Genomic DNA, 24,848 nt, shown 5'->3' with positions numbered 1-24,848 from the left:
TGGCCGGATTGCGGTGGATCCTCTAGAGCAGCGGCCAGGAAGGCAGGCACAAAGCAAGATGGCGTCGGGAGGAGGCAGTTTAATATGGGGCCCTGACCAACAAGAGTTCCTGCGGCGTTGCGTAGATGAACTCAAAAAGGAGATGAAGAAGGAGCTGTTGGCCCCGATATTACAAGCGATTGAGGGGCTAAAGGAGGAGCAAAAGACCCAGGGACAGGAGCTTCGGGTCGTGAAGGCAAAGGCTGCTGAGAATGAGGACGACATACAGGGCCTGGTGGTGAAAACAGAGATCCACGAGGCACAACACAAAAGATGTATGGAAAGGCTGGAGGTGCTGGAGAATAATGCGAGGAGGAAGAACCTAAAGATTCTTGGTCTTCCCGAAGGTGCAGAAGGGGCATATGTGAGCACGATGCTGCACTCGTTAATGGGATCGGAGGCCCCGACGGGTCCGCTGGAGGTGGAGGGAGCCTATCGAGTTATGGCGCGAAGACCGAGGGCTGGAGAAATTCCTCGAGCCATAGTGGTGAGATTTCTCCCGATATAAGGACAGAGAGATGGTCCTCAGATGGGCAAAGAAAACTCAGAGCAGTAGGTGGGAGAACGCGGTGAACCGCGTATATCAAGATTGGAGTGCGGAGGTGGCGAGAAGGAGGGCAAGCTTTAATCGGGCCAAGGCGGTGTCAAATTCGGAATGCTGCAACCGGCAAGACTGTGGGTCACACGTCTAGGGAAACACCACTACTTCGAAACGGCAGATGAGGCATGGACATTTATTGTCGAGGAGAAGCTGGAGTGAGCGGGCCAGAAAAAGAACGTTTGGGACAAAAGTGGGGGGGTGAATATGTGGGATGAAGGGGGGAAAAGGGGAAGAGAGGACTTCCCAAGTTGTTAAACCTGCGACCATGTAACTTCTCTCTCTTCCCCATGTCGTGGGGGAGGGGGTGAGGCAGGATGAGGAGCTGAGGGCGCCGGCCATTGGGGGCGGGGCCAAAAGGGAAGCGCGGGTTTTGTTCCCGCGCTATGGTAAGCATGGCGGGAACAGGGAAGCAGGAAGGGTGGGGCCTCGCACAGTGTGAGCCAAGGTCATGGGGGGAAGCCGAGGTCGGCCAGAGTTTGCTGAATTCTGGGAGCAACATGGGGGGTGCAATTACGCTAGCTTGGGATCTAGCGGGGGGGGGGTTGGGGCGGGGGGGCGCCACCTGGGAGGGATACAGCTACGTGGGAACCGGGTGAGGGGCTGGAGTGAAAAAGGAAATGGCTAGTCATCAAGGGGGGGGGGCGGGGTAAAGAGCCCCCCAACCCGGTTGATCACGTGGAATGTGAGAGGGCTGAACGGGCTGATTAAGAGGGCACGGGTACTCGCACACCTAAAGAAACTTAAGGCAGATGTGGTTATGCTTCAGGAGACGCATCTGAAGCTGATAGACCAGGTTAGACTACGCAAAGGATGGGTGGGGAAGGTGTTTCATTCGGGGCTAGACGCAAAAAACGGCCATGCTAGTGGGGAAGCGGGTAATGTTTGAGGCAAAGACTATAGTGGCGGATAGTAGGGGCAGATACTTGATGGTGAGTGGCAAACTGCAAGGGGAGGCGGTGGTATTAGTGAACGTGTATTCCCCGAACTGGGATGATGCCAATTTTATGAGGCGTATGTTAGGACGAATCCCGGACTAGAAGTGGGGAAGTTGGTAATGGGTGGAGACTTTAATACGGTGCTGGACCCAGGGCTGGACAGATCGAGGTCCAGGACCGGAAGGAGGCCGGCTGCAGCTAGGGTGCTTAAGGATTTTATGGAGCAGATGGGAGGAGTAGATCCCTGGAGATTTAGTAGACCTAGGAGTAAGGAGTTTTCGTTTTTCTCCTATGTACACAAAGTATTTTCACGAATAGATTTTTTTGTTTTGGGAAGGGCACTGATCCCAAAGGTGACGGGGATGGAGTACACGGCTATAGCCATCTCGGATCATGCTCCACACTGGGTGAACCTGGAGATAGGGGAAGAAAAACAACAGCTTCCACCCTGGAGAATGGACATGGGATTATTGGCAGATGAGGGGGTGTGTTTAAGGGTGAGGGGGTGTATTGAAAGGTACTTGGAACTCAATGATAATGGGGAGGTACAGGTGGGAGTGGTCTGGGAGGCGCTGAAGGCAGTGGTTACAGGGGAGCTGATATCTATTAGGGCACATAAAGGAAAGCAGGAGGGTAGGGAAAGGGAGCGGTTGTTGAAAGAACTTCTGAGGGTGGACAGACAATACGCGGAGGCACCGGAGGAGGGACTGTACAGGGAAAGGCAAAGGCTACATGTAGAATTTGACTTGTTGACTACGGGTAATGCAGAGGCACAATGGAGGAAGGCACAGGGTGTACAGTACGAATATGGGGAGAAGGCGAGTAGGTTGTTGGCCCACCAACTGAGGAAAAGGGGAGCAGCGAGGGAGATAGGGGGGGGTGAGAGATGAGGAGGGAGAGATGGAGCAGGGAGCGGAGAGAGCGAATGGAGTGTTCAAGGCATTTTACGAAAGATTATATGAAGCTCAGCTCCCGGACGGGAAGGAGAGAATGATGTGCTTTCTGGATCAGCTGGAATTTCCTAAGGTGGAGGAGCAGGAGAGAGTGGGGCTGGGAGCACAGATTGAGACGGTGGAAGTAGTGAAAGGGATTGGCAGCATGCAGGCGGGGAAGGCCCCGGGACCAGACGGATTCCCAGTTGAATTCTACAAGAAATATTTGGACTTGCTGGCCCCGCTACTGATGAGAACCTTTAATGAGGCAAGGGAAAGGGGGCAGTTGCCCCTGACTATGTCAGAGGCAACACTATCGCTCCTCCTAAAGAAGGAAAAAGACCCGCTGCAATGCGGGTCATACAGGCCCATTTCCCTCCTGAATGTGGATGCTAAGATTCTGGCCAAGGTAATGGCAATGAGGATAGAGGATTGTGTCCCGGGGGTGGTTCATGAGGACCAAACTGGGTTTGTGAAGTGGAGACAGCTAAATACAAATATACGGAGGCTGCTAGGGGTAATGATGATGCCCCCACCAGAGGGGGAAGCGGAGATAGTGGTGGCGATGGATGCCGAGAAAGCATTTGATAGAGTGGTGTGGGATTATTTGTGGGAGGTGTTGAGGAGATTTGGCTTTGGGGACGGGTATATCAGGTGGGTACAGTTGCTGTATAGGGCCCCGATGGCGAGCGTGGTCACGAATGGACGGGGGTCTGACTATTTTCGGCTCCATAGAGGGATGAGGCAGGGATGTCCTCTGTCCCCATTATTGTTTGCACTGGCGATTGAACCCCTGGCCATAGCACTGAGGGGTTCCACGAAGTGGAGGGGAGTACTTAGGGGGGGAGAAGAACACCGGGTATCTCTGTATGCGGATGATTTGTTGCTCTATGTGGCGGACCCGACGGAGGGGATGCCAGAGATAATGCGGATACTTGGGGAGTTTGGGGATTTTTCAGGGTATAAACTGAACATGGGGAAAAGTGAGTTATTTGTGGTGCATCCGGGGGAGCAGAGCAGAGAGATAGAGGATTTACCGTTGAGGAAGGTAACACGGGACTTCCGGTACCTGAGGATCCAGGTAGCCAAGAATTGGGGTACATTACATAGGCTTAATTTTACACGGTTGGTGGAACAGATGGAGGAGGATTTCAAGAGATGGGACATGGTGTCCCTGTCATTGGCAGGTAGGGTGCAGGCGGTTAAAATGGTGGTCCTCCCGAGATTCCTTTTTGTGTTCCAGTGCCTCCCGGTGGTGATCACGAAGGCTTTTTTCAAAAGAATTGAGAAGAGCATTATGAGTTTTGTGTGGGCTGGGAAGACCCCGAGAGTGAGGCGGGGATTCTTGCAGCGTAGTAGGGACAGGGGGGGACTGGCACTACCGAGCCTAAGTGAGTACTACTGGGCCGCCAATGTTTCAATGGTGTGTAAGTGGATGGGAGAAGGGGAGGGAGCGGCGTGGAAGATATTGGAGAGGGCGTCCTGCAGGGGGACTAGCCTGCAAGCAATGGTGACGGCGCCGTTGCCGTTCTCACCAAAGAAATACACCACAAGCCCGGTGGTGGTGGCTACATTGAGAATTTGGGGGCAGTGGAGAGGGCATAGGGGAGGGGCGGGAGCTTCGGTGCGGTCCCCGATAACAAACAATCATAGGTTCGTTCCGGGGAGAATGGATAGGGGATTTGGAGCATGGCAAACAGCTGGGGTAGTACAACTAAGAGATCTATTTGTAGATGGGACGTTTGCGAGTCTGGGAGCGCTGACGGAGAAATATGGGTTGCCCCAAGGGAATGCATTTCGGTATATGCAAGTGAGGGCTTTTGCGAGGCAACAGGTGAGGGAATTCCCGCAGCTCCTGCGCAGGAAGTGCAGGATAGAGTGATCTCAGAGACATGGGTGGGGGACGGTAAGGTGGCGGACATATACAGGGAGATGAGGGACGAGGGGGAGATCATGGTAGATGAGCTGAAAGGGAAATGGGAAGAAGAACTGGGGGAGGAGATTGAGGAGGGGCTGTGGGCTGATGCCCTACGTAGGGTAAACTCATCGTCCTCGTGTGCCAGGCTAAGCCTGATACAATTTAAGGTGCTACACAGGGCGCATATGACTGGAGCACGGGTTAGTAAATTTTTTGGGGTAGAGGATAGGTGTGCAAGATGCTCGAGAGGCCCAGCGAGTCACACCCACATGTTCTGGTCATGCCCGGCACTACAGGGGTTCTGGGTGGGGGTGGCAAAGGTGCTTTCGAAGGTGGTGGGGGTCCGGGTCGAACCAAGCTGGGGGTTGGCTATATTTGGGGTTGCAGAAGAGCCGGGAGTGCAGGAGGCGAGAGAGGCTGACGTGTTGGCCTTTGCATACCTAGTAGCCCGGCGCAGGATATTGTTAATGTGGAAGGAAGCCAAACCCCCGGGTGTGGAGACCTGGATAAACGATATGGCAGCGTTTATAAAGTTAGAATGGATTAAGTTCGTGTTAAGGGGTTCGGCTCAGGGGTTCACCAGGCGGTGGCAACCGTTCATCGACTACCTCACAGAAAGATAGAGGGAATGGAAAAGAAGTAGACAACAGCAGCAACCCAGGGGGGAGGGGGGGGGGGGGGGAAAGGGCGGGGGGGAGGAATCGGACGGACTCTCAGGGATGTTATTGTATATGTATAGGTATTTGGTATATGTAATTGTATATTGGATTGTTGGATTGTATTTTTGGAGAGTATTTATTTTGGACAAGGCAGTTGCCATTTAGTTTTGTTTTTGTTTTTGTTTATATATTACTTATTTATTTGTTTAAAACTGGCCACGGTTATTTATATTGCTTTATTGTTGTGTAAAAGAAACACTACGTATTGTTATGTTTGGCCAAAAAACTTGAATAAAATATATTTTAAAAAAAGGAATACACAATCCTGATTGAGGAAATGCTGGGAATACACACTGCTTGGCAGTGGAAATGCTGGGAACACACACTGCCGGAAATAAGGAAATGTTGGGAATATACACTGTCCGATATAAGAATTGCATGGAACACACACTGCTCGATTGAGGAAATACTGGGAATTCATACTGCCTGGCAGCAGAAATGCTGGGAATACACACTACCTGATATAGGAAATGTTAGGAATACACACTACCTGTCAGAGGAAATATTGGAGATATACACGGCCCAAAATAAGAAATATTGGAAAAACAAGATGCTCGTCAGAGGAAATGCTGTGAATATATACTGCCTGATATAGGAAATGTTAGGAATACAGACTACTGATAGGGGAAGTCCTGGGAATACGTACTGCCCGATATCGGAAATCTTGGGAGAAAATGCTGGGAATACAAAGTGCGTGACAGTGAAATGCAGGGTATACTATAGCCCAAAACAGGAAATGCTCGAAAAGCACACTGTCTGGCAGTGGAAATGTTGGGAATACACACTTTCAGATACAGGAGATGTTGGGAATACACACTGCAGAATCTAGGGAATGCTGGGTATACACACTGTCCGAAATAGGAAATGCTGGGAAACATACTGCCTGGCAGTGGAAATACTGGGTATGCACACATCCCGATATAGGAAATGTTGAAAATACATACGGCCCAATATAGGGAATATTGGAAATGCACACTGCCCGATTGAGAAAATTCTAGGGATGCACAGTGTCCAATTGAGGATATGCTAGGAGTACAAACACTCGGATATCGGAAATCTGGGGAATACACACTGTCTGATACAGGAAATACTGTGAATGAACACGGCCCAATTGAGAAAATGATGGGAATACCCACTAGCTGGCAGTGGAAACGCTGGGAATAGTGTCGAATATGGGAAATTCTGGGAATCACACTGTCCGATACAGCAAATTCTGGGAATACACACTGCCCGATTGAGGAAATACTGGGAATGCACACTGGCTGGCAGTGGAAATGCTGGGAATACACACTGCCTGATATAGGAAATGTAAGGAATACACACTACCTGTGGAGGAAATGCTGGGAATACACACTGCCTCAAATAGGAAATGTTGGGAAAAAACTGCCCACTAGAGGAAATATTAGGAATACACACTCCTGATTGAGGAAATGCTGGGAATACACACTGCTTGGCAGTGGAAATGCTGGGAACACACACTGCCGGAAATAAGGAAATGCTGGGAATATACACTGTCCGATATAAGAATTGCATGGAACACACACTGCTCGATTGAGGAAGTGCTGGGAATTCACACTACCTGTCAGAGGAAATATTGGGGATATACACAGCCCAAAAATAAGAAATGTTGGAAAAACAAGATGCTCGCCAGAGGAAATGCTGTGAATATACACTGCCAGATATAGGAAAGGTTGGGAATACACACTGCAGAATCTAGGGAATGCTGGGTATACACACTGTCCGATATAGGAAATGCTGGGAATACACACTGCGTGATATAGGAAATGCTGGGAATACACATTGCCCAATCGAGGATATGCTGGATATACACATTGCCGGATGGAGGAAATGCTGGGAATACACATATCCCAATTGAGGACATGCTGCATATACACATTTGCCCGATGGAAGAAATGTTGGGAATGCACATTGCTGATAGAGGAGATTCTGGGAGTACACAATGTCTGATATAGGAAATGCTGGAAATACACACTGCGCGTTTGAGGAATTGCTGGAAATATACACTGCCCGACAGTGGAAACATTTGGAATACAAGTAGCTGGATAGAGGAAACGCTGGGAAGACATAATGCCAGACAGTGGAAATGTTGGGAATGCATGTTGCCTGACAGTCGTGTAGTTCGGGCAATTCGGCCCTTTTTGGACTGCCCAAGAATAAAACCCAGAGACTGTAAACTGGACACTTTTCAGCCAAGGGAACGTAACCAAATTTCCCAGCAGGCTTGGTCCGCTGAGCTGAGTAGGGGCATAGGTATTTACAAACCCCCCCCCCAACCCCCCCAGGAGCTACAAGGAAGAAGGAGCCAGACAACTAGATAAGATCAAAACACAGACAAAGGGGCATGGTAATACAAAGGGGCCTGCCTGCAAGCAGGACAATGGGATGGTCATAGCCCCATGCAGATGTAAATGACTTTGCCTCCACCAGAGCAGAATCCAATCAACACCCCATCAACATAGCAAGGTGAGAATAGCAGCGATCTCCGGAGCAGATGGAAGACTTTAAAAATCTTCACAAGAGAGCTTAACCTTGTTATCTAAAAAAGCAGACTGTCTGGGCTCAGTATATTGCGCTGGAAAAGCCCTTGAAGATAAACGGTAGAAAAAAACCAAGTTGGAGGCGGACCTGGGGGAGGTACTCCAATCTTGACAGGAGCCGCCGGCAGGAACTCACTGGGTGGAGGGGGCGGAGTCGGCGCCAAATTCAAATCGGGTCAGGCCTGCCTGGCTGGAAGGAGCGGACCTGCGAGGAGAACCCGGAAGTCGACTTGTCTGACCGGCTCAAAGGGGGCGGGACCAGCGGGAACTTTAAACTTGGACCGATACAACGCAAATGCGAGGAGAACCCGGAAGTCGACTTGTCTGACCGGCTCAAAGGGGGCGGGACCAGCGGGAACTTTAAACCTTACCAATTCAATGCACAAGGGGCTGGCCGACACAGGAAAAGGCCAGGTAATTCAATATAAAAGGGGCTGTGTTTCGATTGAGGGTCTGTTGGCCTGATCTCTCCACCTTCGACTTGACCTCCCGCAGCCTCTGACCGTAAGTACCCTGCAGCAGCTTGTGAAACTCCCTTGACTTTGATAGCGGTTGAGGCTTTGGGGTAGGGGGCTTGATTTGTGTTTTGTGCCATTGCTAAAATTGTGTAACAATAAGATTTTACGTTGTGTCCGTTATAGTACTCCCTGAATAGACTTAGTTTGTGTTAGAGCTTAAGATTTTATTATAATTTCTTCTGCTTGATGATTTTGACCTGGGTTTTGCAATAAACCTCGATTTGCTGATAATTGGAGTTGTTTAAATTCTTCAGTCTCTCACCAGCGATCTCTGACCAAGTCATTGTTAAGATATTCCTCACCTTTATTCCGGGGTCGAGAATCTAGGGTCATCTTGAACGATTCGAACCCGTTCACTCAGGACAGGCTGCTGGTTAGGTAATAAACAGCAATGTCGTATTCTCTCTCTTGGGAAAGCTACTCCAGCGAAGTAGGAACCGGGTGGGTGTTGTACCACCGGCAAGAGAGAGAATCACCTGGGCATTGGTGGGGGTCTGGATATCTGTGTGATATAAGCCTCAGGCTTCCGGTTAGGGATAAACGGCAGGCTTGATTCAGTGCTCTCTCCCATGGAGGTGTCCCAGTGCAGCATCCCCTGGCCTCTGAAGTTTCAGTGCCAGCTGGAGAGAGACACACACAGATACTCAAACCCCAGATATCGGCCCAGTAGTGGAGTAGCAGAGATGGAACCCTCTACAGTCGAAACTTTGGGAGTACACACAACCCGATAAAGAAAATTCAAGTAATGCACACTGTCTGACAGTGGAAATGTTGGGAATACACACTGCCCAATATAGGAAATACTGGGAGTGCACACTGCCTGGCAGTGGAAATATTGGGGATATTCAGTGCCTGACACAGGAAACGCTGCGAATACACACTGCCTGACAGTGGAAATAATGGAATAAACATTGCCCGATAGTGGAAATTCTGGGAATACACACTGCCTGATTTAGGAAATGTTGGGAAAACATTGTACGATATAGAAAATGCTGGGAATACAGACTGTCTTATCGAGGAAATGCTGGTAATACACACTGCCCAATATAGGAAATGTTGGGAACACACTGCCTGACAGTGGAAGAATTGAGAAGACACGCTCCTGATAGAGGAAATGCTGGGAATACACACTGCCCAAGAAAGGAAATGATGGGAACACAGACTGCCCGATTGAGGATATACTGGGAATACACACTGCCTGGCAGTGGAAATACTGGGTATGCACACATCCCGATATAGGAAATGTTGAAAATACATACGGCCCAATATAGGGAATGTTGGAAATGCACACTGCCCAATTGAGAAAACTCTAGGAATGCACGCACAGTGTCCAATTGAGGAAATGTTAGGAATACAAACACTCGGATATCGGAAATCTGGGGAATACACACTGTCTGATACAGGAAATACTGTGAATGAACACGGCTCAATTGAGAAAATGATGGGAATACACACTAGCTGGCAGTGGAAATGCTGGGAATACTGTCGAATATGGGAAATTCTGGGAATCACACTGTCCAATACAGCAAATTCTGGGAATCACACTGTCCAATACAGCAAATTCTGGGAATACACACTGCCCGATTGAGGAAATACTGGGAATGCACACTGGTTGGCAGTGGAAATGCTGGGAAAAAACTGCCCGCTAGAGGAAATATTAGGAATACACACTCCTGATTGAGGAAATGCTGGGAATACACACTGCTTGGCAGTGGAAATGCTGGGAACACACACTGCCGGAAATAAAGAAATGCTGGGAATATACACTGTCCGATATAAGAATTGCATGGAACACACACTGCTCGATTGAGGAAATGCTGGGAATTCACACTGCCTGGCAGCGGAAATGCTGGGAATACACACTACCTGATATAGGAAATGTTAGGAATACACACTACCTGTCAGAGGAAATGCTGGGAATACACACGGCCCAAAATAAGAAATATTGGAAAAACAAGATGCTCGCCAGAAGAAATGCTGTGAATATACACTGCCTGATATAGGAAATGTTAGGAATACAGACTACTGATAGGGGAAATCCTGGGAATACGTACTGCCCGATATCGGAAATGTTGGGAATATAGACTGCTCAATAGAGAAAATGCTGGGAATACAAAGTGCGTGATAGTGAAATGCAGGGTATACAACGGCCCGAAACAGGAAATGCTCGAAAAGCACACTGTCTGGCAGTGGAAATGTTGGGAATACACACTTTCAGATATAGGAAAGGTTAGGAATACACACTGCAGAATCTAGGGAATGCTGGGTATACACACTGTCCGATATAGGAAATGCTGGGAATACACACTGCGTGATATAGGAAATGCTGGGAATACACATATCCCAATTGAGGACATGCTGGACATACACATTTGCCCGATGGAAGAAATGCTGGGAATGCACATTGCTGATAGAGGAGATTCTGGGCGTACACAATGTCCGATATAGGAAATATATAAATAGCTGGCAGTGGAAATGCTGGGAATACTGTCGAATATGGGAAATTCTGGGAATCACACTGTCCGATACAGCAAATTCTGGGAATACACACTGCCCGATTGAGGAAATACTGGGAATGCACACTGGTTGGCAGTGGAAATGCTGGGAATACACACTGCCTGATACAGGAAATGTAAGGAATACACACTACCTGTGGAGGAAATGCTGGGAATACACACTGCCTGAAATAGGAAATATTGGGAAAAAACTGCCCGCTAGAGGAAATATTAGGAATACACACTCCTGATTGAGGAAATGCTGGGAATATACACTGCTTGGCAGTGGAAATGCTGGGAACACACACTGCCGGAAATAAGGAAATGTTGTGAATATACACTGTCCGATATAAGAATTGCATGGAACACACTGCTCGATTGAGGAAATGCTGGGAATTCACACTGCCTGGCAGCGGAAATGCTGGGAATACACACCACCATTTTGAAAAGTGGCATCATCGGAACAAATGCGACGGAGGCAAAGGAGTTGAGCGAAAGGGATGGAGTCCTTACAGGGTGTAGGGTGTGAAGAGCTGTAGTCCAGATAGCTGTGGGAGTCAGTGGGCTTGTAGTGGATATTAGTGGATAGTCTACTACCGGAAATGGAATCAGAAAGATCAAGGAAGGGAGGGGAAGTGTCTGAGATGAACCAGGTGAAAGTGATGGAGGGGTGGAAACTGGAAGCAAAGTTGATCAATTTTTCCAGGTCCGGGCGAGAGCATGATGCGGCACCAAAATAGTCATCAATGTGTCGGTGAAGGAGTTGTGGAAGGGGGCCCGGATATGCCTGGAACATACCCCATAAAAAGGCAAGGGTAGCTAGGACCCATGTGGGTACCCGTTGCTACACCTTTGATTTGGAGAAAGTGACATGAGTTAAAGGAGAAGTTGTTGAGAGATAGAACAAGTTCAGCCAGGCGGAGGAGAGTGGTGGTGGATGGGAATTGTCCGGGCCTCTTTTCGAGAAAGAAGGTGGTTGATGGGAAATGTTCAGCTTGGAGTTCAGTTACTAGTGACGTACCACAAGGATCTGTTTTGGGCCACTGCTGTTTGTTATTTTTACAAATGACCTGGAGGAGGGCATAGAAGGATGGGTGAGTAAATTTGCGGATGACACTAAAGTCAGTGGAGTTGCGGACAGTGCGGAAGGATGTTGCAGGTTACAGAGGGACATAGATAAGCTGCAGAGCTGGGCTTAGAAGTGGCAAATGGAGTTTAATGCAGAAAAGTGTGAGGTGATTCATTTTGGAAGGAGTAACAGGAATACAGAGTACTGGGCTAATGATAAGATTCTTGGTAGTGTGGATGAACAGAGAGATCTCGGTGTCCATGTACACAGATCCCTGAAAGTTGCCACCCAGGTTCATAGGGTTGTTAAGAAAGCGTATGGTGTGTTAGCTTTTATTGGTAGAGGGATTGAGTTTCGGAGCCATGAAGTCATGTTGCATCTGTACAAAACTCTGGTGCTGACGCATTTGGAGTATTGCGTGCAGTTCTGGTTGCTGCATTATAGGAAGGATGTGGAAGCATTGGAAAGGGTGCAGAGGAGATTTACCAGGATGTTGCCGGGTATGGAGGGAAGATCTTATGAGGAAAGGCTGAGGGATTTGAGGCTGTTTTCGTTAGAGAGAAGATTAAGAGGTGACTTAATAGAGGCATACAAGATGGTCAGAGGATTAGATAGGGTGCACAGTGAGAGCCCTTTTCCTCGGATGGTGATGGCTAGAATCATAGAATCATAGAAGTTTACAGCATGGAAACAGGCCCTTCGGCCCAACCAGTCCATGCCGCCCAGTTTTTACCATTGAGCTAGTCCCAGTTGCCCGCACTTGGCCCATAACCCTCTATACCCATCTTACCCATGTAACTATCTAAATGCTTTTTAAAAGACACAATTGTACCCGCCTCTACTACTACCTCTGGCAGCACATTCCAGACACTCACTACCCTCTGAGTGAAGAAATTGCCCCTCTGGGCCCTTCTGAATCTCTCCCCTCTCACCTTAAACCTATGCCCTCTAGTTTTAGACTCCCCTACCTTTGGGAAAAGATGTTGACTATCTACCTTATCTATGCCCCTCATTATTTTATAGACCTCTATAAGATCACCCCGAAGCCTCCTACGCTCCAGGGAAAAAAGTCCCAGTCTATCCAGCCTGTCCTTATAACTCAAACCATCAAGTCCCGGTAACATCCTAGTAAATCTTTTCTGCACTCTTTCTAGTTTAATAATATCCTTCCTATAATAGGGTGACCAGAACTGCACACAGTATTCCAAGTGTGGCCGTACCAATGTCTTGTACAACTTCAACAAGACGTCCCAACTCCTGTATTCAATGTTCTGACCAATGAAACCAAGCATGCCGAATGCCTTCTTCACCACCCTGTCCACCTGCGACTCCACCTTCAAGGAGCTATGAACCTGTACTCCTAGATCTCTTTGTTCTATAACTCTCCCCAATGCCATACCATTAACTGAGTAGGTCCTGGCCTGATTCGATCTGTCAAAATGCATCACCTCACATTTACCTAAATTAAACTCCATCTGCCATTCGTCGGCCCACTGGCCTAATTGATCAAGATCCTGTTGCAATCCTAGATAACCTTCTTCACTATCTTGGTGTCATCTGCAAACTTACTAACCATGCCTCCTAAATTCTCATCCAAATCATTTATATAAATCACAAATAACAGTGGACCCAGCACCGATCCCTGTGGCACACCACTGGTCACAGGCCTCCAGTTTGAAAAACAACCCTCTACAACCACCCTCTGTCTTCTGTCGTCCAGCCAATTTTGAATCCAATTGGCAACCTCACCCTGGATCCCGTGAGCTTTAACCTTCTGCAACAACCTACCATGCAGTACCTTGTCAAAGGCTTTGCTAAAGTCCATGTAGACAACGTCTACTGCACTGCCCTCATCTAACTTCTTGGTCACCCCCTCAAAAAACTCAATCAAATTTGTGAGACATGATTTTCCACGCACAAAGCCATGCTGACTGCCCCGAATCAGTCCTTGCCTCTCTAAATGCTAGCACGAGGGGAATTGGCTTTAAATTGAGGGGAGATAGATATAGGGCAGATGACAGAGGCAGGTTCTTTACTCAGAGAGGAGTAAGGGCGTAGAATGCCCTGCCTGCAACAGTAGTGGCCTCACCAACATTAAGGGCATTTAAATGGTCATTGGATAAACATATGGATGATAATGGAATAGTGTAGATGGGCTTTAGATTGGTTTCACAGGTCGGCGCAACATCGAGGGCCGTAATGTTCTGATGTCCTAATGTTCTGGGAGGCAATCACGAATATATTGTCTCAAGTGGTGGGAATGGTGGAACGCCTTCTCCATGGGTAGCTATTTTGTGTATCTGAAGATCCAGGTGTTTTGGTGGGGAAGGGGGCTGATATTATGGCTTCTGACTCCCTACTACCCCAGAGGAAAATTTTGCTAAACTGGCGGTCCTCGAATACACCATGTATTGGGTCACAGGTGCGGGACCTTGCTGTAAGAACGTAAGATCTAGGAGCACGAGTAGGCCATCTGGCCCCTCGAGCCTGCTCCGCCATTCAATGAGATCATGGCTGATCTTTTGTGGACTCAGCTCCACTTTCCCGCCCGAACACCATAACCCTTTATTCTTCAAAAAACTATCTATCTTTATCTTGAAAACATTTAATGAAGGAGCATCACCTGCTTCACTGGGCAGGGAATTCCATAGATTCACAACCCTTTGGGTGAAGAAGTTCCTCCTAAGCTCAGTCCTAAAACTACTTCCCCTTATTTTGAGGCTATGTCCCTAGTTCTGCTTTCATCCGGCAGTGGAAACAACCTTCCCGTATTTTATCCTATCTCTTCCCTTCATAATTTTATATGTTTCTATAAGATTCCCCCGCATCCTTCTAAGTTCCACGAGTACAGCCCCAGTCTACTCAACCTTTCCTTGTAATCCAATCCCCTCAACTCTGGGATCTCCTCTGCACACCCTCCAGCACCATTACGTCCTTTCTCAGGTAAGGAGACCAAACCTGCACACAATACTCCAGGTGTGGCCTCACTAACACCTTATACAATTGCAGCATAACCTCCCTAGTCTTAAACTCCATCCCTCTAGCAAGGAAGGACAAAATTCCATTCGCCTTCTTAATCACCTGTTGCGCCTGTAAACCAATTTTTTGCAACTCATGCACTGGGACACCCAGGTCCCTCTGCACAGCAGCATGTTTTAATATTTTATCATTTAAATAATGATCCCTTTTGCTGTTATTCCTACCAAAATGGATAACCTCACATTTGTCAACATTGTATTCCATCTGCCAGACCCTAGCCCATTCACTTAATCTATCCAAGTCCCTCTGCAGACTTCCAGTATCCTCTGCACTTTTTGCTTTACCACTCCTCATCTTAGTGTTGTTTGCAAACTTGGACACATTGCATTTGGTCCTCAACTCCAAATCATCTATGTAAATTGTGAACAATTGTGGGCCCAACACTCATCCCTGAGGGACACCACTAGCTACAGATTGCCAACCAGAGAAACATCCTTTAACACCATTCTTTGCTTTCTATTAATTAACCATTCCTCTATCCATGCTACTACTTTACCCTTAATGCCATGCATCTTTATCTTATGCAGCAACCTTTTGCGTGGCACCTTATGAAAAGCTTTCTGGAAATCCAAATATACCACATCCATTGGCTCCCCGTTGTCTACCGCTCTGGTAATGTTCCCAAAAAATTCCACAAAATTAGTTAGGCACGACCTGCCCTTTATGAACCCATGCTGCGTCTGTCAAGGACAATTTCCACCCAGATGCCTTGCTACTTCTTCCTTGATGATAGATTCCAGCATCTTCCCTACTACCGAAGTTCAGCGAACTGGCCTATAATTACCCCTTTCTGCCTACCTCCTTTTTTAAACAGTGCTGTCATGTTTGCCAATTTCCAATCCGCCGGGACCACCCCAGAGTCTAGTCAATTTTGGTAAATTATCACAAGTGCATTTGCAATTTCCCTAGCCATCTCTTTTAATACCCTGGGATGCATTCCATCAGGGCCAGGGACTTGTCTACCTTTAGCCCCATTGGCTTGCCCATCAGTACCTCCTTAGTGATAACAATCGTCTCAAGGTCCTCATCTGTCATAGCCTCATTTCCTCAGTCAGTGACAGTTTATTTGTGTCTTCCACTGTGAAGACCGACCCAAAAAACCTGTTCAGTTCCTCAGCCATTTCCTCATCTCCCATTATTAAATCTTCCTTCTCATCCTCCAAAGGACCAATATTTACCTTAGCCACTCTTTTTGGTTTTGTATATTTGTAGAAACTTTTACTATCTGTTTTTATATTCTGAGCAAGTTTACTCTCATAATCTATCTTACTCTTCTTTCTAGCTTTTTTAGTAGCTTTCTGTTGCCCCCTAAAGATTTCCCAATCCTCTCGTCTCCCACTAATTTTGCCACTTTGTATGCTTTTTCCTCCAATTTGATACTCTCCCTTATTTCCTTATATATTCACGATTTTTCCTCTTTCTACCGTCCTTCCTTTTTGTTGGTATAAACATTTGCTGAGCACTGTGAAAAATTGCTTGGAAGGTTCTCCACTGTTCCTAAACTGTTTCACCATAAAAAAGTCTTTGCTCCCAGTCTACCTGAGCCAGCTTTTCTCTCATCCCATTTTAATCTCCTTTGTTTAAGCACAAAACACTAGTTTTTGATTTTACTTTCTCACCCTCTACCTGTATTTTAAATTCCACCATATTGTGATCGCTCCTTCCGAGAAGATTCCTAACTATGAGATCATGAATCAATTCTGTCCCATTACACAGGACTAGATCTAGAATCACTTGTTCCCACATAGGTTCCATTATATACTGTTCTAGGAAACTTATCGCGGATACATTCTATAAACTCCCCCTCAAGGCTGCCTTGACCGACCTGGTTAAACCAATTGACATACAGATTAAAATCTCCCATGATAACTGCTGTACCATTTCTACATGCATCCGTTATTTCTTTGTTTATTGCCCACCCCACCGTAATGTTACTATATGGTGGGGTATAGACTACTCCTATCAGTGACATTTTGCTTTCCTATTCCTGATTTCCACCCAAATGGATTCAACCTTATCCTCCATAGCACCGATGTCATCCCTCACTACTACCTGGATGTCATCCTTAAATAACAGAGCTACACCATCTCCCTTGCCATCCACTCTGTTCTTCCGAATAGTTTGATACCCTCGGATATTTAACTCCCAGTTGTGACCATCCTTTAATCATGTTTCAGTAATGGCCACTAAATCATAGTCATTCACGATGATTTGCACCATCAACTCATTTACTTTTTTCCGAATGCTACAAGTATTCAGGTCAAGTACCCTCATGTTGGCTTTGAGACCTCTGTTTTGGATCTTAACACTTCTATCAGTAACCTCTCCAAAGTTATTTTTCCTTTTAACTTTTCTCCTAATTTTCCTCATTGTTGAACCCGGCAGGGGGTCGGAGAATCTCGCCCCAGATTCCAAATTCACGTTGAGGATACCCTCCATTGTGTTGAGTGGCACTGCCATCGTGTTAAATGGGATAGACTTCAAAGACTGGGCATCCATGAGGCACTGTGGGATATCAGCAGAATTGTATTCAACCACAATCTGTAACCTCATGGCCAGGCATATTTTTTCATTACCAACAAACCAGAGAATTAACCCAGGTTCAAGGAAGACATGTTAGGAGCAGCATCAGGCATAACTAAAATGGAGTAGCAACCTGTTGAAGCTACTTGTGTAGCAAACAGCATAAGCAGTCAGCGATAGACAGAGCAAATTTATTCAACAGCCAACACATCAGCTTTAAGCTCTGCAGTCCTGCCACAACATTGGCACCCCATCGACAAACATCCACTCCCTCCACCACCAAAGCAAAGTGGCAGCCGTGTGTGCCATCTACAAGATTTACTGCAGGATCTCACTAAGGCTCCTTAGACAGTTAAGGAAATTGTTACAAATAATATGTTCCAGGACAACATTATCCAATATGTTCCAGATGATTGTCTGAATTAATTCTAAAAATTCATACACACCTATCAAAATAAACTGGACAAAAATCTATCAAACAAGAGAAGAATAAAATCAATTGATCTGAATAATGGTTGTGTTGGTGTAACAACACTATAATTATTAAAAGTATGATCAACATCATTTGGGACACATCATAACTTCTGTGGCTGACTACAGGCTTCCTATGACATGAGGCTCAATACATACCAACAGCACAGCAAAGAAAGTTAGGTGGTTGCAGGAGCATATAGTCTGATTGCCATTAGTTTTGGTTGTACAGCCAGAAACATTCCAATGACTTGCCCCTGCAAAATCTGGAACAGAAGGTTGTCAGGTTAAAATCATTACTTGACATTGGCATGAAGTAATTTTTATGGCACATTTGTATGCCTCTTCCTTAGATCTGATACATCTAATTTTCCTTGTAAGCCATGGTTTGGCCACATTTTATATTTTATTTTTGACCCAGACAGGAATAAACAATTATTGCAGTTCACCCATTTACTCTTCGAATGTTGATCATTGCCTTTAAGTAACGTTTCCCAATCCATCATTGCAAATCATCGTGGTTCCCTTTATTTAGTTTCAGGACCCTTTTCTCAGAATCACTACCTCATCCCCAAAGGATCTTGCATATCCAGATTGCCAATGATTCCTTTCTCGTTACGCAATCCCCAGTCTAGTATGGCCTGTTCTCTAGTTGGTTCCTCAATGTATTGGTCCAGAAAATCATCCCACAGACACTCCAGGAATTCCTCCACTATGGTAGACTTACTCATTTTATTTGCCCTATCTATATGTACATTAAAGTCATCCATAGTTACAGATGTTCCTTTAGAATCATAGAATCCCTACAGTCCAGAAGGAGGCATTTAGCCCGTCGAGTCTGCACCAATCCTTTTAACGAGCACTCTATCCATTTACACGCCCCGTCCACTCTGTAACCCAGAGTAACATCCCTGTAACCCAGAACCTGGACATTAAGGGGCAATTTAGCATGGCCAATCCCCTAATGTGCATATCTTTGGACTGTGGGAGGAATCTGGAGCACCCTGAGGAAACCCATGCAGACAAGGGGAAAAAATACAAACTCCACACAGACAGAGGCCACGATTTAACCTGGTCCCTGGCACTGTGAGGCAGCAGTGCTAACCACTATGTTATGATGCCACCCCTTTGTCACATGTGTATCTAATTTCCTGTTAATGCCAATACCTACATCACCACTACAGTTTGGGATCTACACACAACCCCCACTAATATTTTATTGTCCCTTTTTTTTCCTCATCTCTAGCCATACAGATTACACACTGTTGGAGCGAATATCCTTCTTCACTATTGCATTAATTCCTTTTCAAGCCAACAATGCTACCCACCACCTTCTCCTTTTTGACTGTCCTGCCAAACTACTGAATATTCTTGGATGATTAATTCCCATCCCTGGTCACCCTGCAGCCATGTCTCCGTAATCCCGACTATATCATACCCGTTTACATCTATTTGCACGATTAATTCATACACTTTATTGTGAATGCTCCCTGCATTAGCACACACACATTTAAGGCTTATCTTTTTAACATTCCTTCTGCCATTATCATTATTTTTCACTATAGCCTTGTTTGATTCTGGCCCTTGATTTCTTGGCATCTAATTTTTCTTATTCCCCTTTTGTCATTTGTTCTTGTGTTTCCCCCTCCTCTGACTTCTTGCCCAGGCTTCCATCCCTCTGCCAGGTTGGGTCACAGGTTGGATCTGCAGTCGATGCTTCCTCTTATGGGAGAATCTATAACTAGAGGTCACTGTTTAAAAATAAGAGATTGTTCATTGAAGACGGAGATGATGGGAATGTTTTCCTCCCAGAGTGTTTCTGGCACTCTCGACCTCAAAGAGCACTGGAAGCAGAATTTTTGAATATTTTTAAAGAAGAGCTAAATAGATTCTTGATTAACAAGAGGGTGTAAGGTTGGTGAAGGGTTATCGTTGGGGGTGGGGGGTTTGGCAGCAATGTGGGGTTGAGGTCACAATCATATCAGCCATGATATTACTAAATGTGGAGTAGCCTCAAGGGGCTGAGTGGCCTCCTGCTCCAAATTCACCTGTTTGTATGTAAAATGGGAGTTGAACAGTGATTATGTGGATGGTAAACAGCATGGACAGACCAGGCCAAACAATTATGACCTTTTCTGGATTGGAAATGGATTCCTAATCTTAGTAATGGACCAAAGAACAAAGAACAAAGAACAAAGAACAAAGAAATGTACAGCACAGGAACAGGCCCTTCGGCCCTCCAAGCCCGTGCCGACCATACTGCCCGACTAAACTACAATCTTCTACACTTCCTGGGTCCGTATCCTTCTATTCCCATCCTATTCATATATTTGTCAAGATGCCCCTTAAATGTCCCTATCGTCCCTGCTTCCACTACCTCCTCCGGTAGTGAGTTCCAGGCACCCACTACCCTCTGCGTAAAAAACTTGCCTCGTACATCTACTCTAAACCTTGCCCCTCTCACCTTAAACCTATGCCCTCTAGTAATTGACCCCTCTACCCTGGGGAAAAGCCTCTGACTATCCACTCTGTCTATGCCCCTCATAATTTTGTATACCTCTATCAGGTCGCCCCTCAACCTCCTTCGTTCCAGTGAGAACAAACTGAGTTTATTCAATCACTCCTCATAGCTTATGCCCTCCATACCAGGCAACATTCTGGTAAATCTCTTCTGCACCCTCTCTAAAGCCTCCACATCCTTCTGGTAGTGTGGTGACCAGAATTGAACACTATACTCCAAGTGTGGCCTAACTAAGGTTCTATACAGCTGCAACATGACTTGCCAATTCTTATACTCAATGCCCCGGCCAATGAAGGCAAGCATGCCGTATGCCTTCTTGACTACCTTCTCCACCTGTGTTGCCCCTTTCAATGACCTGTGGACCTGTACTCCTAGATCTCTTTGACTTTCAATACTCTTGAGGGTTCTACCATTCACTGTATATTTGAACAAAATATCATTGTACTTACCATTTGATGCAAAATCCAAGAATACGCATTCTGTCAGATTTTCCTGAAAATAAGATTTATAATGCAATGATATTGTTTAAATGGATATCAATAAAAAGGTTTTCATACAAAACAAAGTTGATGTATATCAGATGCTGACAACATCCTAGCTAATCGTTTGATAGTACAGAACTTGAAGAAACATTTCAACTCGCCTCTTTAGGGGTATCGCAATATACCAGTGTCAGGGGACACAACAACTTTATCCAGGAGTCATTGAAGGCAGCAGGGCATGTTGAGGGAGTGGTTAATAAAGCTCATGGTGAGAAATTACTTTTGATAATTTAAACGTCCCACCTCTCAAAGAGCTGAAAATTCTAATTAAGCAATTAAATGCGATTGTTTGCCTTAAAGCCATAACACATGCAATGTTAAAACTAGTGGTCAATCTTTTTTCGGCTTCCGGCGGGTAAGAGAGCGGTCGTGGGGGAACAAAGTTGCGTCCCGCTCCTCACCGATAACTTGCAGCCAAGCGCGCAAATTCATCCGTTTTTGGCACCGCCTGGATGGGGCACCGGTAGTACTAGTTAACGTGTATGCACCCAACTGGGACGACACTTGGTCACATACCAAGAAAGAGAATAATTCTTCACAGCCCCCGCTGAAGCAAACAAGTTAGTCAAGGAAAACGGGCTGGAAAACCAACAGCGAGGGTAGAAATAAGGGACCCCAGGCAAGGGGCAATAACATGCCGACAGGGGAAGGGGTGAGGCAACGGCAGTCCCCCCCCCCCCCCAAACCACTACCTGAGGGACCACTTCAGCTGAGGGAAACCAGGCCCCAGCACAAGGGAACGAGAGTAGGGGAGAAGGGAGAGCAAGCGAGAGGAGTGCAGGGTAGGATGGGGGAAGAGCGGGCAGAAAACCGCAAGGGAGAAGCGAGGCAGTAACTCCCGAGAGGGGGGCCACCGCACTAACAAGAAAGCTAGCGCCGGGGACATGCAACAAAGCAGGGCCGCAGCGCGCCCGCAACAGGGGGGAGAGGGGGGGGTTTATGGAGAGAATGAGTATGGTGGATCCATGGTGCTTTCAGAACCCAGGGGGAAGGGAATATTCCTTCTTTTCACACGTCCATAAGAGTATTCGAGGATTGATTACTTTGTAGTGAGTCAGGAGATTTTGGTTGGGGTGGAGGGGCAGAGTATGCGGGGATAGTTATCTCAGATCATGCACCCCACTGGCTGGATATTCGGTTCAGTACGGGACGAGAGCAGAGGCCGGGGTGGAGGTTTGACTCGGGGTTGTTGGCGGATGGAGGTTTTTGTGATAAGGTGCGGTTGGCGATTAGGGATTATGTGGAGTTCAATCAGAATTGGGAGGTGTTGGCGGGCATTTTTTGGGAAGCACTGAAGGCAGTGGTCCGGGGAGAAATTCTCATTTACGGCTTGTGCGAATAAGGAAAGGAGGGCGGAACATGACCGTCTAGTGAGCGAGATAGTGGAGGTGGACAGGGAATATTCGATGGTGCCCACCGTGGAGGGATTGGCGAGGAGGAAAACATTGCAGGGGCAATTTGACAGGCTGGCAGCGGGAAGGGCGGTAGGGCAACTGCGTAGGGCAAGAGGGGTGCAGTACGAGTATGAGGAGAAGACGAGCCACATGCTGGCACACCAGCTGCGGAGGCAGGCTGCGCCCAGGGAAATATTGAAGATCCGGACTGGGGTTGGGGATGTGGTGTCAGAGCCAGGGAAGATAAATGAGGAATTTAGAGAGAGTATTATCAGGGACTTTATGAGGCAGACCCAGGAGGAGAGGAGAGGGACATGGGGCGGTTTCTGGACGAGCTGGAATTTCCCCAGGTGGAGGAAACAAAGAGGCAGGCATTGGAGGAGCCCCTGGGGTTGAGGGAGATGCTGGATAGTATCAGGGGTATTAAGTCGGGGAAAGCCCCTGGGCCGCAAATTTTGCAAGGAATTTGCAGCGGATCTGGCACCACATCTGTTGGGGATGTTTAATGAAGCACTGGGGAAGGGGGAGTTGCCGGAGATGATGAAGCAGGCGGTAATCACACTAATCCCCAAAAAAGGGAAGGATCCGGTGGGATGTTGGTCGTATAGACCCATATCCCTTTGAACACGGATGTGAAAGTATTGGCTAAGTTGTTGGCGGGGAGGATGGAGGATTGTGTCCCGGGGGTGGTTGGAGAAGATCAAACAGGCTTTGTGAAGGGCAGGCAGCTCGCGAGTAATGAAAATCGGCTGTTGAATGTGGTGATGAATCCGTCGAGAGCTCTGGTACCGGAGGTGGTGGTGTACGTGGACGCGGAGAAAGCATTTGACCTGGTGGAGTGGCGGTACTTGTTCGAAGTTTTGGGAAGGTTTGGGTTTGGGCCGAGATTTGTGGCATGGGTGCGGTTGCTATATGTGGCACCAAGAGCGAGGGTGAGGACGAATGATATGAGCTCACAAAGCTTTGACTTACACAGGAGTATGAGGCAGGGATGCCCGCTGTCGCCGCTGCTGTTTGCGCTTGCCATAGAGCCATTGGCGATGGTTCTCAGGGGGTCGGCAGAGTGGCGGGGGATAATGAGGGGACAGAGGGAGCATCGGGTGTCGCTCTATGCTGATGACCTCTTGCTGTATGTTTCGGATCCGTTGGAGAGTATGGGAAGGATTATGGGCCTGTTAGGGAGGTTTGGAGGGTTCTCGGAATACAAGCTGAATGTAGGGAAAAGCGAGGTATTCCCGGTGAATGAGCTGGCACAGTGGGCTAATTTAGGTGGGATGCCATTCACGGTTGCGAGGGATAGGTTTAGGTACTTGGGGATTCAGGTAGCGAGGGAATGGACGGGGCTCCATAAGTGGAACTTAACGAAGCTGGTGGAAGAGGTTAGGGAGGATCTTAAGAGGTGGGATACGCTGCACTTAACGCTGGCGGGGAGGGTCCAAGAGGTGAAAATGAATATTCTGCCGAGGTTCTTGTTTATCTTTCAGGCTCTCCCGATCTTTATACCAAAGGCATTTTTTCGGAAAGTGGACACAATCATCTCTGACTTTGTATGGGTGGGGAAGGTGCTGAGGGTGGGGAAGACCCTGCTACAGAGGCAGAGGCAGCAGGAGGGTTGGCGTTGCCAAACTTGCTTCATTATTATTGGGTGGCGAATGTGGACAAGGTGCAGCGGTGGTGGGAAGGAGAAGGGGTAGAGTGGGTTAGGATGAATGAATCTTGTAAGGGGTCTAGTTTGAGGGCTATGGTGACAGCAGCATTGCCAATGGCTCCAAGTAGGTATTCAGGGAGCCCAGTGGTGCAGTCCATGGTGAAGATATGGAATCAGCTGAGGAGGCATTTTAGGGTAGAATGAATGTCAGTGCGAACACCGCTGTGCGAGAATCATGGGTTTGAGCCGGGGGGGATGGATAGTGTATACAGGAGGTGGAGGAAAGTGGGGCTGGTCAAGGTGAGGGATTTGTATTTGGAGGAGGGGTTCGCCAGTCTGGAGGAGCTAAGGGAGAGGGTAGAGCTGCCAAGGGGTAGTGAATTCAGGTATCTACAGGTTAGGGACTTTGCACGAAAGGTCTGAAAGGGGTTCCCTCGATTGCCGGGATACACCCTGCTGGAACGACTGCTGCTTCCGGATGTGGAAGGAGAGGGAAAGAATTCGGGATATATATAAGTGGCTGGGGGAGCAGGGAGGTGAGTGGGTGGTGAAGATCAAAGAGAAATGTGAAGCGGAGTTGGGAATGGAGATCAATTGGGGAGTATGGATGGAGTGAGGCACTGCAAAGGGTAAACGGGACCTCCTCTTGTGCAAGGATGAGCCTGATACAGTTTAAGGTGGTGCACAGGGTGCATATGACTCAGGCGAGAATGAGTGGGTTCTTTCAGGGGGTAGCAGATGAGTGTGAGAGGTGTGGGCAGGGGCCAGCGAATCATGCGCACATGTTTTGGGGTTGTGAAAAATTGGGAAGGTTCTGGGCGGGAGTGTTGGCGGTCTTAGCCAGGAGAGTGGAGGAGGGAGGACCCGGACCCTTTGGTGGGGATTTTTGGGGTTTCAGAGAAGCCGGAGCTCATGGAGAGGAGGAA

At 47.4% G+C, this 24,848-nt stretch overlaps 1 protein-coding gene across 2 annotated transcripts in view; it reads right to left on the bottom strand.

Annotated features, from left to right (window-relative positions):
• Positions 1-24,848, bottom strand: part of LOC140430903 (adhesion G protein-coupled receptor G3-like) — a 380,819-nt gene that overhangs the window by 57,767 nt on the left and 298,204 nt on the right. For both annotated transcript variants that reach the window (XM_072518691.1, XM_072518690.1), the window contains exons 8-9: positions 20,788-20,830; positions 17,977-18,083 (exon numbers count right to left, since the gene is read on the bottom strand). In XM_072518691.1, coding sequence (XP_072374792.1) covers positions 17,977-18,083; positions 20,788-20,830 — 150 coding nt within the window. The remainder of the gene's footprint in view (positions 1-17,976; positions 18,084-20,787; positions 20,831-24,848) is intronic.

This window comes from Scyliorhinus torazame, chromosome 10 (assembly GCF_047496885.1).
Source record: "Scyliorhinus torazame isolate Kashiwa2021f chromosome 10, sScyTor2.1, whole genome shotgun sequence".
NCBI classification, from domain to species: domain Eukaryota; kingdom Metazoa; phylum Chordata; class Chondrichthyes; order Carcharhiniformes; family Scyliorhinidae; genus Scyliorhinus; species Scyliorhinus torazame.
This window is presented reverse-complemented; position numbering and strand designations above follow the sequence as displayed.